This window comes from Sinocyclocheilus grahami, unplaced genomic scaffold (assembly GCF_001515645.1).
Source record: "Sinocyclocheilus grahami isolate Dianchi unplaced genomic scaffold, SAMN03320097.WGS_v1.1 scaffold343.1, whole genome shotgun sequence".
In the NCBI taxonomy this organism is placed as follows: domain Eukaryota; kingdom Metazoa; phylum Chordata; class Actinopteri; order Cypriniformes; family Cyprinidae; genus Sinocyclocheilus; species Sinocyclocheilus grahami.
The window spans coordinates 1,831,383-1,847,501 of record NW_015505522.1 but is presented as its reverse complement, the minus strand read 5'-3'; the positions used below and the strand labels follow the sequence as shown (position 1 = coordinate 1,847,501).

At 38.3% G+C, this 16,119-nt stretch overlaps 1 protein-coding gene across 1 annotated transcript in view; it reads left to right on the top strand.

The window, feature by feature from the left end:
• Window positions 1–16,119, top strand: part of LOC107603232 (rap guanine nucleotide exchange factor 6-like) — a 106,442-nt gene that overhangs the window by 80,432 nt on the left and 9,891 nt on the right. The window contains exons 12-23 of the mRNA XM_016295975.1: window positions 1,238–1,402; window positions 1,500–1,607; window positions 2,131–2,334; window positions 2,424–2,566; window positions 5,892–5,945; window positions 9,096–9,253; window positions 11,301–11,315; window positions 11,606–11,846; window positions 12,579–12,965; window positions 14,389–14,600; window positions 15,240–15,363; window positions 15,648–15,671. Of these exons, the coding sequence (XP_016151461.1) occupies window positions 1,238–1,402; window positions 1,500–1,607; window positions 2,131–2,334; window positions 2,424–2,566; window positions 5,892–5,945; window positions 9,096–9,253; window positions 11,301–11,315; window positions 11,606–11,846; window positions 12,579–12,965; window positions 14,389–14,600; window positions 15,240–15,363; window positions 15,648–15,671 (1,835 nt within the window). The remainder of the gene's footprint in view (window positions 1–1,237; window positions 1,403–1,499; window positions 1,608–2,130; window positions 2,335–2,423; window positions 2,567–5,891; window positions 5,946–9,095; window positions 9,254–11,300; window positions 11,316–11,605; window positions 11,847–12,578; window positions 12,966–14,388; window positions 14,601–15,239; window positions 15,364–15,647; window positions 15,672–16,119) is intronic.

Genomic DNA, 16,119 nt, shown 5'->3' with positions numbered 1-16,119 from the left:
TCAGTGATAGAATGGAGAAAAAACTAGACTCAGTCGGGGGGCCAGTTCTCCTCTGACCAGACGAAACCAGCAGTTCAATTCCAGGCTGCAGCAAAGTCACATTGTGCAGAGGACTCAACTGTGTGAGTTCAACTAGACTGGACTTTGCAGCCTGAGCATTTCCCATTGGTCTGGTATGAAGCAGTGCATTCCGTCACCCGTCAGATCTGTGGTGGCAGAGCTCGCGGAGCAGAGGCGTTCAGTTTCAGGTCGGCTGCTGTCGGTTTCTGATCCTCTGGAGAACGGCTGCTCTTCGTGATGTCTGCATCAGTTACGAGCAGTGCTGTGTTGTATCTGATTACATGTAATCTGGATTACGTAATCTGATTTTTAAAAATCAAGCAGTCTTAAATAGAGTATATTACATTTTAAAATGCTCATAATCAGATTACAGTTATTTTTTTATGGATTACAAAAATCCTACCGTGTGTTATACCATTTATCTTGAATTATATTCACAAATGTTAAAAACACCGGTGATGTATAGCTGTGAAACACAATGACTCATCATCATATCCAGTGACCTTCAGTAACGGTTGATTCTGAAAGTCTGGACTAAAATATATCAGACCTGGAAGACTTTGGGCGTGTTTTGATGTTCATTAATGTTTGTTCATTTAATGCAGGGATTCCCAAACGCTTTTGTCAGCCAAACCATTAAAATAAAATATTTACTTGAAATATCTCTGAGGAAGTTTATATTCAAATAATTTAACAATTCGCATGTTTACAGTTCTCTGATGTCGGTTAATGGTCACATTGACATGCAGGTAAACAAATATAACATTAGTGTTCAAGTGTCCCTCTGCAGTTCTTACATTAGGCCAGTTTGGGAAACCCCCAGTGTAATGTAATGTTTAATGCATTTTATGATGTTGATATAAAAAAAATGTAATATATTTTCTTTCTATTTGCTTTTTTATATCAGTATGTTACATTTAATAGAAGTTTAATAGAAATTTAAAACAAGTTAGATAAAAAAGTCAGAATACATTCTCTACAATGACAAACCTAGATTATGTTACTAACTACAACTTTCATCATGTAATCTGTAATCAGTAACGAACTACAATTTGTAAGTAATCTACCCAGCACTGTTACAGAGTAGACCCTAGCAACTGCATAGAAACCACCCTGTCTGCAGGTTCCTATCTGCATGCATGCTCTCTATCATGTGCTCTTGTGTTGTTTGTATCAGGGCACTCCTGAGCGTCTGATCATGCACCTGGTGGAGGAGCCGTCAGTGGTGGATCCCACTTACATTGAGGACTTCCTCCTGACGTACCGCACCTTCCTGTCCAGCCCCATGGAAGTGGGCAAGAAACTTCTGGAATGGTTCAAAGTGGACAGTCTCAGAGACACGGTCAGTATGTGTGTGCATCAGTCTTTCTGTTTCTTACAGTGTTGTTTTTGTGGTAAATAATAGATTGCATGTCTTGACATATTTTGGGATCTCGCAGGTGACGAGAATCGTGTTGTTGTGGGTAAACAATCATTTCAACGACTTTGAAGGCGATCCGGTCATGACTCAGTTCCTGGAGGACTTTGAGAAGTTACTGGACTCCTCGGTGAGTGTCAACATCAGACAAACTTATTCAATAAAACAAGGTTCCTACGGTCGAGAAAAACATGGACATATCAGGGATTTCTAGACCTGGAAATCCTTGTGAAAAAGAAGTAGCATACTTTAAAAAAAAGAGCACTCTGATATACTTTAAAAGAACGAATGTCACTTTAGTTAAATTGTTAAATGAAAATGTATTATAGTTTATATACTGCATTTATATTAAATACTGTTAGTTGCTTTTTGACCCACTTAAGTAAGACTTAAGTACTTCTTTGTTATATATATATGCAATTTCATAATAATTTCTATTATTGTTTTTGAAATATGGTGTACTGCTGAATGTACTGACAAGCATATGATAAACCCCTGTTATGAAATAATCTGTAATGCCATTTAAATATATTTGTAATTATGCATTTGTAATGATTAAGTTGCAATTTAGATTATGAGCATATGTACAGTATCATAAATAAATAGGAGTGGATATATTTCTTAAATATGCGTTTCATTGAATTGTGTTTCAGAAAATGAAGGGTCATCTGCGTCTGCTGAACATCGCGTGTGCTGCTAAAGCCAAGTGTCGTCAGATCACGCTGCAGAAGCCATCCAGAGAGTCTCCGCTGTTCTTCACGGTTCAGGGCGGCAGTGAGCGGTGCTTCGGCATCTTCGTGGAGACTGTGGAGGAGGCCAGTAAAGCTGCAGAAGCAGGGCTCAAGCGTGGAGATCAGGTACAGATTACAAGAGCGCGCTCTGCACTGAACAACACTTACCATAGAAGTATTTCAGCATGAACACATTGCGACTCGTCTGTCCTCAGATCATGGAGATCAATGGGCAGAACTTTGAGAACATCTCGTACTCCAAAGCCATGGATATCTTGAAGAACAACACACACCTCTCTCTTACTGTGAAGACCAACATCTTCGGTATGTCACAGATCATTCTTATATTGATCATTTTGTGGAAGCACCATGACGTCATCTAGTCTGATCGATAAGTAGCTGTTTCCATCTGAGCTGCTCATTTAATTCAATGCAAAAACAAACAAACTGAAGCACCACAAAAATTCAGAAAAACATTTGGCGAATAAAGCAACGGTTCCACCCCATGTGTGCAAAAGATTAAAATGATCACTTATGACAATGAAAGTTGGAATTGCTGTTGTATTAAACGCAATCACATGACTTTTTTTGATATGCATCTTGCAACTTATTCAGTAAATGTGATTCCATTGTAGTTTAAGAGCATGTTTGCTTACCAAATAAATAATTTATCTGCTTCAAGCGAGCACATACATGCCCATGCACATTTTAGAAATTGCATCTCCATTCTGAAATTTATGTTATATCAAAATTCAAATAAAATCTGTAGATGGAAACAACAGCTGTTACCATGCAGATGCATGGAGATGCACACACACCCCTGACTTTAAAATTAATACTTTTATTAATCACTTACACTAGCTTGGACAAACCGACCAACATTTAAATCTGTGCCCCTATTATGCTGTCTTAAAGGTTCCTAATGTTGTTTTGGAGGTCTCCTACATTAGGTTTACATGCACCTGAGGTTAAACACCACTTTAATTTTCTCATAATATGCATTGCAGCATCACCTCTGTTCTCACAGTGCCTGAAACAGTCAAGGATCAATGTAAAAATGAATTTAACCGCTGACTCTTCACATCCTCATCCTTCATCCTGCAAAGTGTTTTTGCTTTCGCAGCACAGAAAACAGTGTCTTTTAGACATGTCAATGACACAATCACTGGCGACTCGTTTCAGGCAGTTCAGAATCTATTCTTTATTTTGGAACACAATAACTCCAGTTGTTGTGCACGTTGATCTTTGAAACTATGCAGACCTTTTGCATTCACAGACAGAATGGTAATTATCTGAAAGGTAACATCCAAAAAAGTATAAAGGGGCACTTTATTAGAACAAAACCAACCAACATTTAAATCTCTTAATTGTCTTGGAATGCTCAAACATGTGTCCAAATTACTGATATATGTGCTAGACAGCATTATAAATACAATACAGCAAGATAAACGCGGCGGATCACTCGTATCATCGTTAAATATCATCTTATCACCTAGCACTAAAAAAACTCGAAGGCATTATAGACATAACAGTACGACTTTATGTGAAGCTGCTACAAAACTGCGTGTATTGTGAAAAACTGTATAGAAATACATTTGGTAACATTTTACTTGAGGGACCAATTCTCACTGTTAAATAGTTGTGTATTAGTATGCATTATACTAACATATTGGCTTATTAGTACTTATAAAGCACATTAATGTTTTATTCTGCATGAGCATTTTTTTAATCCCTGATTCTTTATTTTGGAACACAATAACTCCAGTTGTTGTGCACGTTGATCTTTGAAACTATGCAGACCTTTTGCATTCACAGACAGAATGGTAATTATCTGAAAGGTAACATCCAAAAAAGTATAAAGGGGCACTTTATTAGAACAAACCAACCAACATTTAAATCTCTTAATTGTCTTGGAATGCTCAAACATGTGTCCAAATTACTGATATATGTGCTAGACAGCATTATAAATACAATACAGCAAGATAAACCCGGCGGATCACTCGTATCATCGTTAAATATCATCTTATCACCTAGCACTAAAAAAACTCGAAGGCATTATAGACATAACAGTACGACTTTCTGTGAAGCTGCTACAAAACTGCGTGTATTGTGAAAAACTGTATAGAAATACATTTGGTAACATTTTACTTGAGGGACCAATTCTCACTGTTAAATAGTTGCGTATTAGTATGCATTATACTAACATATTGGCTTATTAGTACTTATAAGGGATGGGGTAAAAAACGCTGTAAAGTCTCGAGACATGTTTTTTAAAAGTTGAACTTACATTAATTTCGCATGGCTTTCTAAACATGCGGCTCTCTTGTGTAAGACGCGAGTGCAACGGTGATAGATGTCCCTCTCGAAAATGCGATAAATATGCGTTCTGTGTGAACGGCTTGGTTTCAGTTTTGACGTTAACAACAACATCTCCGCATTGATGTTCTCTTTTTCTGCTATGTTTTGAATGAACAACGTAGCAGCGCCACATCTAGTGTGTTCAACTGGATAGGCTAAAAAAAAGCATTTAAATGCAATAACACATCGCATCTTGTGTGCCACTGATAAGGCTGCCTGACGCACGCCTAAAATTCAAACGCAACGTTTATTTGAAATTCAAATTTTTTTTTTCACAGCCCTAATCCAGATGTTATAATTCATTTATTGAGAAAACTTCAGGCAGGTGTGTTTGAGCTGGACTCTTCAGGTTTGGACACCCTTGTATGATTTTGTTGAGAAAATGTGCACAACTGTCATAAAATAATCAAATTAAACCATTTATGAAAATACATACTATTTCAAAATACATACAATCCTAGTTTGTATAAAACTAGTTTGTACACAGTTTGAAAGTTCTTGTTTCCTTTCATTTTCAAGACCTAAGGTAAAATATCCATTGTTTTTTTCTGTATGTTATTAAAATAATGCAAATAATAATAACTAAAACCTATTTAAAATTATACATTTAATCATTTAGTAGACACTTTTATCCAAAGCCACTTGAAAATGAGAACAATAGATGCAATCAAACCAACAAAAGAGCAATAATATGTAAGTGCTGTGAAAAGTCCCGGTTAGTCTAACACAGTACACGTAAGCAAGGTTTTTATTATTTTTATTTATTTTATAGCTAGTTGAGCTAGTGTTAGAGGGTGAAGGTATTTTTTATAATAATAAAAACAAACAAACAAGTAGATAGAATAGAAAAAGAAAAGAGAATGGTAGTGTTAAAGTGTCAAGTTTTTTTTATAAATAAAAGAAAACAAGTAAATAGAATAGAGGGTGCAAGTGTTAGTGGGTCTAGTTTTTTTAATAAATAAAAAGAAAACAAGTTGATAGAATAGAAATAGAATAGAATTACACAAAGCACATAATCAGCATTGGACACACCTGTATGTTTGTATGTTCTCGTTCCAGCTGCAATATCGCAGAAATAGAAACTGTTCCCAAGTAGATTTCTTTTATCGCCTGTGTCTAGTTAGAACATGGTGCAATGACACTGTAGATGATCTAAATGTCCTAAAACATGCTTCATGTTGTTCATGCACAGTATATGTTTTATTTTTGGATGGTGGGTTAAGGTGAGCCCGGTAGGTGTGTGTGACTGAGTGTGAGTGTGTGTTTGAGCACTTCACGGGCTTGTGTTTGTGGTTCACCTGAGTGCTTGATGCTCGTACGAGTTGACATCACGTGTCTTCTGTTTTTATGGCTGCTTCACTGCACAGGGGACTGTTTGGGTAAGAAACACTCTCTCTCTTATGAAAAAATCATAAAGTTATCATGTTGGGAGTAGTGCAGCACGACCTCTGCCAGAAGAGTTCGTTGGCGTGAACATTGTGTTTCATGTTGTTTCATCCTCATACCAAGTGTCTGATTGTGCATGTTCACAACACATTTCACTGACACTTTTCTGTGTGTTCATAAAGAGTTGCATCACATCCTAACCAGGCACAACATTTCCAGCAGCCAATCAGAGCATGACATTTAATATACAGTTATGGGGATTTTTGACCGGAACCGCCTAGCACAACTTAACAGATATCATATGGCGCAAACGAGCAACATGTTGACTAAAGCTGTAATTGATGAAGAAGAGAGCAGTTGTATCATGTCGTGCCTGGTTAGGTGTTGTCTGTCATTGGTCAACATGTTTTCTTTATGTAGATGAACAGTGCAGTGTCACAGTTCCTGTGTAGTAGTCATTCTTTTCGCTTCCTGTTTCTGTGAAATCACGAGTGCTGTTTGTCACAGGACCTGGCAGTGCATACTAGCGTAATGCTCTGGTAATATTCTTTGTAGTATGTATGATTGTACTCACACACACTTTCTGTAGGTCTCATTCAGAGTCCGATAAATCTCCATCCATGTGTGTGGTACCCATGTGTACGGAAGCCCATTTCTGCCATGTAAGAAAAAAAAAATCCCAAAATTTTCAGTCTCAAAATTGAAACCGGGTTTGTTCAAGGTGCTTAAAGTACCTGAATTAGATTTTTTGAAATGTAAGTCCTGGAAAACCTTTGGAAACATCCATATTTATGAAGAGGTGCTTGAAAAGTGCTTGGATTTTTGAAAGACAATATATATATGAAATTAGTGTTTAATTTTTTTTTAAATAAAACATAAATACCATATTTTCACACAAAATTAACACTGCAGCCAGTCTAATATAGAGCCATATAACGTGTCATTATGACTTTATATGTCATAATTATGACTTGGAATGTCAAACATTTTTCTTTTTATCTCAGAATTTTTACTTTATCTTATAATTATTACGATATCATGATTTTGACTTTTACCTCATGCATTTTTAACTATTTCAGACTTTCTCTCATAATTATGACTTAGTGTCATAACTTGACTTTTTATCTCATAATTAAGATATAGTATGTACTGTGACTTTTTGTCTTATCATTTTTGACTTAGTATGTCAATTTATCTCATATTTATGTTTTTTAACTTATAATAATGACATAGCATGTCATAACTTGACTTGTCTCTGACTTAAAATGTCAAAATTTCGTATGTCAGTTTATCTCATTATGCTTATTAACTTACAATTATGATATGGTATGTCATGACATAATTATGACTTAAAATGTCAAAATTTTGTCTTATCTCATAATTTTACCTTTTTTGCTCATAATTAAGATACAGTATTTCATTTCAGCTTATCTCATGACTTTTTATCTCATAATTTTGACTTAGTATGTCAGTTTATCTCATTAATATGATTTTTATCTTATAATTATGGCATAGCATGTCAGTTTAAATTTGATCTCATAGTTCTGACTTTTTAATTTCAAGATTGTGATTTACTAAAGCATGTTTTTCTTGTGGTGGGAATGGGCTTGCACACATGTGTATCTGAGTGATGTGCTTTGTATCTACAGTAGCTTGGGGTGTTCTTTGTGCACTTGTATTGATGTTTCCTGCAGTATCAGATGTGTTGATGAGGATAATGTCATGGAGTCGAGTGATGGATGGAGAGGCAGTGTTGTCCTCTCAGAGCAGATCTTCTGTCTTCTCTCTCTGCTCTGATAGTGAGACAGCAGCATGTTAATTAGCCCGTCTGTGTAAAGGTCAGCGTCTGATTGGCATGGAGTTTACCCATGAGACAGCGCTGTTTCCTCTCGTCTGAGACGTCACGTGTTCTTGCCCTTCTTTTGCTGCGTTTGCTCATCTCAGCCCCGTGTCTCATTCATGGATTGTGTGTGTGTTCATTCTGTGTTTGTGTCTGTTTAGAGCGCTTTCACACTGAGGCTTCTGGCATCACAGTTAGCTTCTACTTTGCAGCATTTCTCATGGCCATCGGCGAGCAGCTCACATTCTTTGTATACATTGCAATCTGTCTGCAGCAGATGAATGTGTGTGTAAACAGCAAAAAAATTCATTAGTTATGTTACTCCAAGACTTTCTCTAAAGCATCTTCACTTTTCCTTTGACATCACTTAAGAGTTCCTGGATGATGTTAACCAGTTGTTAGTCCACATTCGGTCTGGCTCGTCCCGTTCAGTCAATCAAGTGTGAAAACGGCCTAAATGTACATGTGCGGGGTTTCTGCAGGTCTTAAAAAGTCTCAATTCACCCTTCCACAAATTAAGGCCTTAAAAGGACTTAAATTAGAGCAGAAAGTCTTACATTTAAAAAGTCACAAATACAATCCATTCAGTTATCGCTGCAGCCTGTCTAATATAGAGCAATATAACATGAAAAGTTGAATTGACTCGTGTCATTATGACTTTTTATCTCATAATTATGACTTAAAATGTCAAAATTGTATCTTTTTATCTCAAAACTTTTACTTTTTCTCATAATTACGACGATATCATAATTTTGTCTTTTATCTCAAGACTTCTTATCTACTTCAGACTTTATCTCATAATTATGACTTAGTGTCATAGCTGGATTTTTTTTAAATCTCATTATTAAGGTATAGTATATTTCAACTTCGACTTATCTCATGACTTTTTATCTAAATTTTGACTGTCAATTTATCTCATAATTATGCTTTTTAATTAAATGTTTCATGCACTGCAAAGCATGCATATCTTCCTCAGAATTTTTGTCTCATTTTCCAATACAAATAAATGTCGTAAATCAAAATTTTCTTAAATCAAGACACATTTACTTGAGATGCAAATTGAACATGAATTTTCAATGCTAATAAAAAACATTGACATTTAGAGACCATACTGATGTATTGAGTTCCATTTCTTTTATTCCTTGAAATTTCTTTACTTGGTCTTAGAAAGCTCTTAAATTCGCCTTTGTAAAACCTGCAGAAACCCTAATGTGAAAGTCTCTTCCATCTATCTGTATGTGTGTGTGTTTATTGACATGCAATGTTAGTGTTGAATGAAATCCATCTCTCTCTGTGTCTGCAGTGACGGTGGCATGTCTCAGTCTCAGGACGACAGTATCGTGGGCACTAAGCAGTGCCGGCACAGTGTGGCCATAATGCCCATCCCGGGCAGCCTGTCATCCAGCAGTCCTGACCTGCTTCAGCCCGCCGCCAGCGCTCTGGACTTTTCCAACCCTTCAGGTAAGACATCACACCATCGGAGCACTAGTTCAGCCACCGAAGCTGATATAGACACATGTCATAGTATGGTGCAGGAGCTGAAGTTAAGCAAAGCTTGATTTAACACAATATTTGCTCAGAATTCACAGATTTTCCTACTGTTTAGTCCTACTTAAGTTGATCTAATCAAGTAGTTCAAGTTCATCTAATTGCATTTAAAGGGGTCAACGGATGCAAAATGTACTTTTACGTGTTGTTTGAACATAAATGTGTGTTGGCAGTGTGTGTACACAACCACCCTATAATGATTAAAATCCACCCAGTGGATTTTTATAATCTCCTAAAATCATTACCCCCAAATCAAGCCGTTCTCCGATTCCTGCCAGTGTGATGTCACACAGACCCAGGCCCCTCCCACGATTGTTGATTGACAGCGGCATCAGTCTTTAGTTTTATCACAGACCCGCCCTGAGTGACTGTCATCAGTCCACCATTGTTTTGACGCCGGAGCAGACAAGAATGACTCCTAACAAGCGATTGAGGTGTTTTGTTGTTGGATGTAATAATGAACATAGCAGTCGTCATTTACTCCCGACATCTGAGCCGCTGAAGACACAGTGGATTACGTTTGTTTGTGAAGGGAATGCGCCCCGATCTACATAAACGTCTAAGCGTCTATGTTCACGCGAATCATTCGTGATCCAGCTTCACCTACAGAAGAAGTGAGTGTAAGGTTTTTTTTATGAATCTTTGCAAATCGCCTTTCCTAATAATGTGCTAGTTAGCATGTTCCGCAGCTAAAGTAAACAGTCTCAATTAGTTGAATGAAATCATTACACTAAGTTCGCACTTTTAAAATATATTATTTCCATATTGAGTGCTCATTTTAGTTATGCCAAAGTGTGCTTTTTTCACAATGGAGGGTTTCTTCTGTAGATGAGTGCACCTGATGCTGTTTGCTCCTTATTTCAAGCTCTGAAAACCTTCTGCATGCAAATAGAGATATAGTTAGAATATATGAGGATGCTGGGAAGGATTCCTGTAAATGTTCAAATGAAAGCTTGCGGCCGGTTTCAGATCCTCTGCACAGTAATGTGGAAACCAGCTAAAGTTAAAGAGAGTTCAACCAAAAATGAAAATCATTATTTTCATCATTAACTCACCCTTGTGTTGTTTTGATGCCGTATGCCCTTCTTTCTTTTTCAGACCACAAAATGAGATTTTTTTTTTAATTGCCCTGCACACACTTGTCTATATAATGGCAGTATATGGTGATCAGCATCAAGCTTTTTTAAAAAGATGCAGAAAAGTCCCATGCGACACACGCTGTATATTCCAAGTGTTCTGCGGGTATATGGTAGGGTTTAGTGAAAAACAAACTGAAATTTAACACATTATTTAACAAATATCCTGACTTTGGTCTTTGTGTACAACTGTGAAAAATCAAGATTAATAAAAATGTGACATGAAATACAATCCATGTGCTTTCTTCTCTCAACTCATTCTGACGGTCATGACAATTGGAGTTCCTGTCCAGAGAAATTAGACATAGTGAACAAAGTACACATACTTTTTTGGGGATTTCTAGGCATTTTTAATGTTGTATTTTTATTGATTTAGATTTTTTCACAAATTGTGTGCTTTTCCTGGTCAAACTGGAGTGAACTGCAGTGCTAATAGTCTCATGAACGCACAGTCGTGCACAGAGACCAACTGTCAAGGTCAGGACATTTGTTAAATAATATATAAAATTTTGGTTTGTTTTTCACCAAACCCTATCCTATACCCCCCAAACTAAAAAAATCTCCTTTTCTGGTCCGAAAATCAAAGAAGGGCATACAGCATTAGAACAACACAAGGGCGAGTAAATGATTACTTAATTTTCTCTTTTGGCTGAACTATTCCTTTTATATGCAGCGTGATATTCGGTACGAGAGATGTTCATAACGTGGAGGCCATCTCTAAATTAGTTGTGATGTGTCTGCTGGTGAATCATGTGTTCTGGAGTGTCACGTGTCATCTCTCTCTCTCTTTCTTTACTCTCTGTGTGTTTCTTGGCTCCTCGAAGTGACTGGTTTCTACTGTAAGTACACCTGATGTACATGTTTTGAACTCATTTGCACGTTATCAGGGGTTTGTGGCATGAAATGTTTTTCTCTCAATGGCCAAAAGCATGTGAAAATGCATGTGTGATGGATTGCGTTTCAAACCAATAAGACTCCATCTTCAAATAGTGTGGAAGCCCACCACTTAAACCGATCTGAGCCAAACATCTCGTCATTGAGCCATTGAGGTTTAGGCCCTGCTATGAATATGTGTGCATCTTCACCTGTGTTGTGTTTAACGCCATCTCTTTCTTCTTGACACAAACAGACATTCCAGATCAGGTGATCCGCGTGTTCAAGGCCGACCAGCAGAGCTGCTATATCATCATCAGTAAAGACACCACAGCCAAAGATGTCGTTTCGCATGTGGTCAGCGAGTTCGGCCTCATCGCCGCTCCAGAGACCTACTCGCTGTGTGAGGTTTCCGTTAGTCCTGAAGGAGTCCTCAAACAGCGCCGACTGCCCGACCAGCTCTCAAAACTAGCGGACCGCATCCAGCTCAACGGCAGGTAACAGGAACCAGAGCAGAACCAGCACCTCGGCCACAAAAGAGACATGTTTATGTACTCTGTGTGATTAGACTTTAGTGGACGTGACTAGGGCTGTGCAAATAATCGAATGCGATTATCATGTGCATCTCGTCAGTAAAGCCGGTTCGATGTATCGCCTGCGATTATGAACGTGATATTGCGTAGCTTGTCAGTGAACTACGGCTCTGTGTAGTAAATGCTGCTCCATCTGAAAGCATGGGATGGAGATTTACTACTGAATACAGAACCGGCTTTACTGACGAGATGCGCATGATAATCGAAGTCTAAGCCCTAGACGTGACCAAAGCTGATGACCAAAAAGACACACTATATATAGTAATAAGGTTTGGTACCGAAACCCGGTACCTATGTAACCGGTATGTACTAGAACCGAACCATAACGCAGATTTCGGTGCCTCATTTTGGTGCCACTTAAATGTCTGAGCAATCGACTGAAATATTTGTCCTCTGGTTTTCCGAAACGGACGTAAGAAGCATCATCACTAGCATAATTTCCTGACTGAGAAACTGCATGTGAACGCAAGTCGGAAAGCTCTAATAAAACAAATGCAACAAATCGTTGTAGTAACGCGAGTGTCCATGTTGCTTTCACATTCCATTTTAAAAGTAGTGATTTGGCACCGGTATCGTAAAAAACCCAAACAATACCCAACCCTATATAGTAATCCCATCATTCATGTGTTTAACCAGGTACTACCTGAAGAACAACATGGAGACAGAGACGCTTTGCTCTGATGAAGACGCTCAGGAGCTCTTGAGGGAGAGTCAGATCAGTCTCCTGCAGCTTAGCACAGTGGAGGTGGCTGCGCAGCTCTCCATGAGGGACTTTGACCTGTTCCGTAACATCGAGTCCACTGAGTATGTGGATGACCTGTTTAAGCGGGACCCCGGCGGTGGAGGCAACAGCCACCTGAAGCAGTTCGAGGAGGTCATCAACCAGGAGACCTTCTGGGTGGCCACTGAGATTTTGCGTGAGCCCAATGCACTCAAACGCATGAAGACCATCAAGCACTTTATCAAGATCGCCCTGCACTGCCGCGAGTGCAAGAACTTCAACTCCATGTTTGCCATCATTAGGTGAATCTCACAAACTTCTGTAATAATCAGTGATGCTCTACATTGCACAATTAATCTCGTATTTACATCATGCCAACACTTGGTTTCTTATAATGAGAGGATTAACAAGCGCACAGAACTTAGCTCTTAACAAAATTCTGCCTAAAGCCGGGCTCACACTACAGGAGTTTTAAAATCCTAACCGATTATGAAATCTGGTTGCAGCATACACATAAGGAGAATCTTGGCAGATTTTCTTACCCTCAAATCTTAAACATGCACACACTACAAGATTTGAAAATCGGGGAGCATCACACACTACAAGATATAATTAAAATTATTGTGCCGGAGGGAGCGGCGCACGTGATTGACGTTTTAGCAGCTAATGTTTACATATGTTAGATAGCCTGCTAGCAGCCTTTCACTCACCCGGTACATTCAAAACTGAGGCGATATCACCCCAGCGCTTCTCTTTCCCTTTACGGTTGTGATACGTTTTCGACACATTATTCAGACAGTCGTGTTATTGCAAAATTTACACAAGCAGTTTATCCATCTCCATTATCCAATGGACCTTGGAGCAGCTTGTTTTGCAGTCGCGCATTGGCTATTGTGAAAGTACTGACGCAATCATAGCCGTGATCATCCCGATTTAAAATCCTAAATATCAAACATGTTTGAGATGATCGGGGTGACCCCGATTTGTGTGCGAGCAGATCGGGAGGTGCAAGATTCGATCTGTGAACGCCTCACATTATCAGATAATGTGCCGAACACTGAAGCCGATCGAGGTTCTCGACCAGATTTTTCCTCCAATTCTCGGGAGAAGAAAATCGGGGCTAAATCAGGCTAAAAATACTGTAGTGTGACTTAACTTAAACACCCCTGATTGCCACTGTATTCAAGAAATCAACAGATATGATTGGCTACATTGCTCAGTGTTGCAAAGCATGTTGTAAAGAGAAACCTTTGACGGCTTTCCAGAGTGCAAAGGCATATACACTGGACTGAAGCGTTTGCAAAATCTGTTTCGCAAATGCTCTTATTAGTTTCAGCAGAGGGTGCACCCTCTAGCACCCCGTAGATCGGATCATCCACACTGGTGTACCCAAATATTTATTTGCATGCAGTAATTTTTAATTGCAATTGCAACTGAAATGGTCGCACTGTAGAGCCCTCTAATGGATATTTCTAAATTATCCACAAGGCAAAATAATTCATAATTGACAATTTACACAAATTATCATGTTCAAAAGTTGACATACTCTTGGCTCCTAAGTGTTTTGCGTGAGTTGTGCAGCTTTATCAGAACAGATAAAATGCAGCTTTAATCTCTCTTATTTTGCAAATGGTTAAACATCTGGCAGATTCTGTAAGGAGTGTGTGAACGTCAGTGCAGAACCATACGTGATGTTCATGTGCTGTGTTTTTATGCGCTCTTCAGTGGTCTTAATCTGGCGCCAGTAGCTCGATTGAGGAGCACGTGGGAGAAACTACCCAGTAAGTATGAGAAACTCTTCCGTGACCTTCAGGACATCTTCGACCCGTCTCGCAACATGGCCAAATACCGCAACATACTGAGCAGCCAGAGCGTACAGCCTCCCATCATCCCGCTGTTTCCCGTGGTCAAGAAAGACCTCACCTTCCTGCACGAAGGTCAGTAGCTCAAGTTTACTTTCTTAAATACACATGTGCAGTGTACATAGTTCGTAACGTAATCTAGGTTACTTGTTTTAGGTAATGTATTCTGACTACTTTTTAGACTACTTTTTTTTATCTAATTTGTTTTTAATTTACCATTAAATGTAAATTTGATATAAAAAACTAATTAAATGCATTAAACATTACATTTCACCGCGGTTTCCCAAACTGGGCTTAATGTAAGAACTGCTGTTGGTTGGTGAGTTGATAAAAAACTAACAATTAAATTATAAAAATGAAAATAAACACTTGATCACTAAAAGTAGAAATATTTTATTTGTTTCACCTGCATGTCAGTGACCATTAACTGGCATCAGAGAACTGTAAACTTGCAAATTGTTAAATTATCGGAATATTTACTTCAGAGATATTTTAAGTGAACATCTTATTTTAAGGAGTTTGGCTGACAAAAACGTTTGGGAATCCCTGCATTACATAAACAAACATTAACCCTCTGGGGTCGAAGACCGATTACTTTTGGATCCAGATTACATGTACTCAGTTACTACCCAGCTCTGCACAAGTGTCTGCGTTGTTAAAAATACTTTCATGTGTCAGGTCTTAAAACTGTCCGTCATCTCTTATCTTTCTCAGGTAACGATTCAAGTGTTGACGGCCTGGTGAATTTCGAAAAGTTACGAATGATCGCCAAGGAGATACGAAATGTGGTGCGCATGACGTCAGCCAACATGGACCCAGCGCTCATGTTCAGACAGAGGTGAAGACTGCAGACATTTGCACACATGCACAAAGAGCATGAACCGAAACTCCACAAGAAATCAAAATTGTTCTAGCTCTTATTTCTTTCTAATGGTATGTCACTCTTATGGGGATGTCAAATTCAGTCATTGTCATCGAGTCGCTTGCACACATGCAGCAGATGTTTTCTCTCTTTCTCTGGTAGGATCAAGTGTAGTCTTTGTTGGTGGTGCCTTCTGTCTGTCTGAGTGTTTCTCTCTTTCTGTTCACCTGTTTTCTGCCTCTCATGGGCTTTGCTTACAGGAAGAAGAGGTGGAAGAGTTTAGGGTAAGTGTGCTGCCCTGCATGTCCTGAATGTGTCATGACCATTAACCTGGACACACCAACTTCTGCGACTCTTCCTTCCTCTCTCTCATCCTCTAAACCATTGATCTTCACGTAACACATCGTGGTCGTCGGTTTTGATTTATTTGTGTATTTTTTGCATTAACTGAGCACGTTGCATGGCCGCATTACGCTGCTATAGTCATTGTTTGCTTAGAGTGGCAAGTATGTGAGGTTTAATGTTTCATATTCACAAATAAATGGAAGGACTTATTACAAATAGAGTTCTACAAATACAAAAAGTATTTCAAAAGTTTGGAATAATTAAGATTTTTTTATGTTTTTGAAAAACGTCTCTTCTGCTCACCAAGGCTATTTATGCTAATTTATTTGATAAAAAATACAACAAAAGCAGTAATATTGTGAAATATTGTTACAATTTTAAGTAACT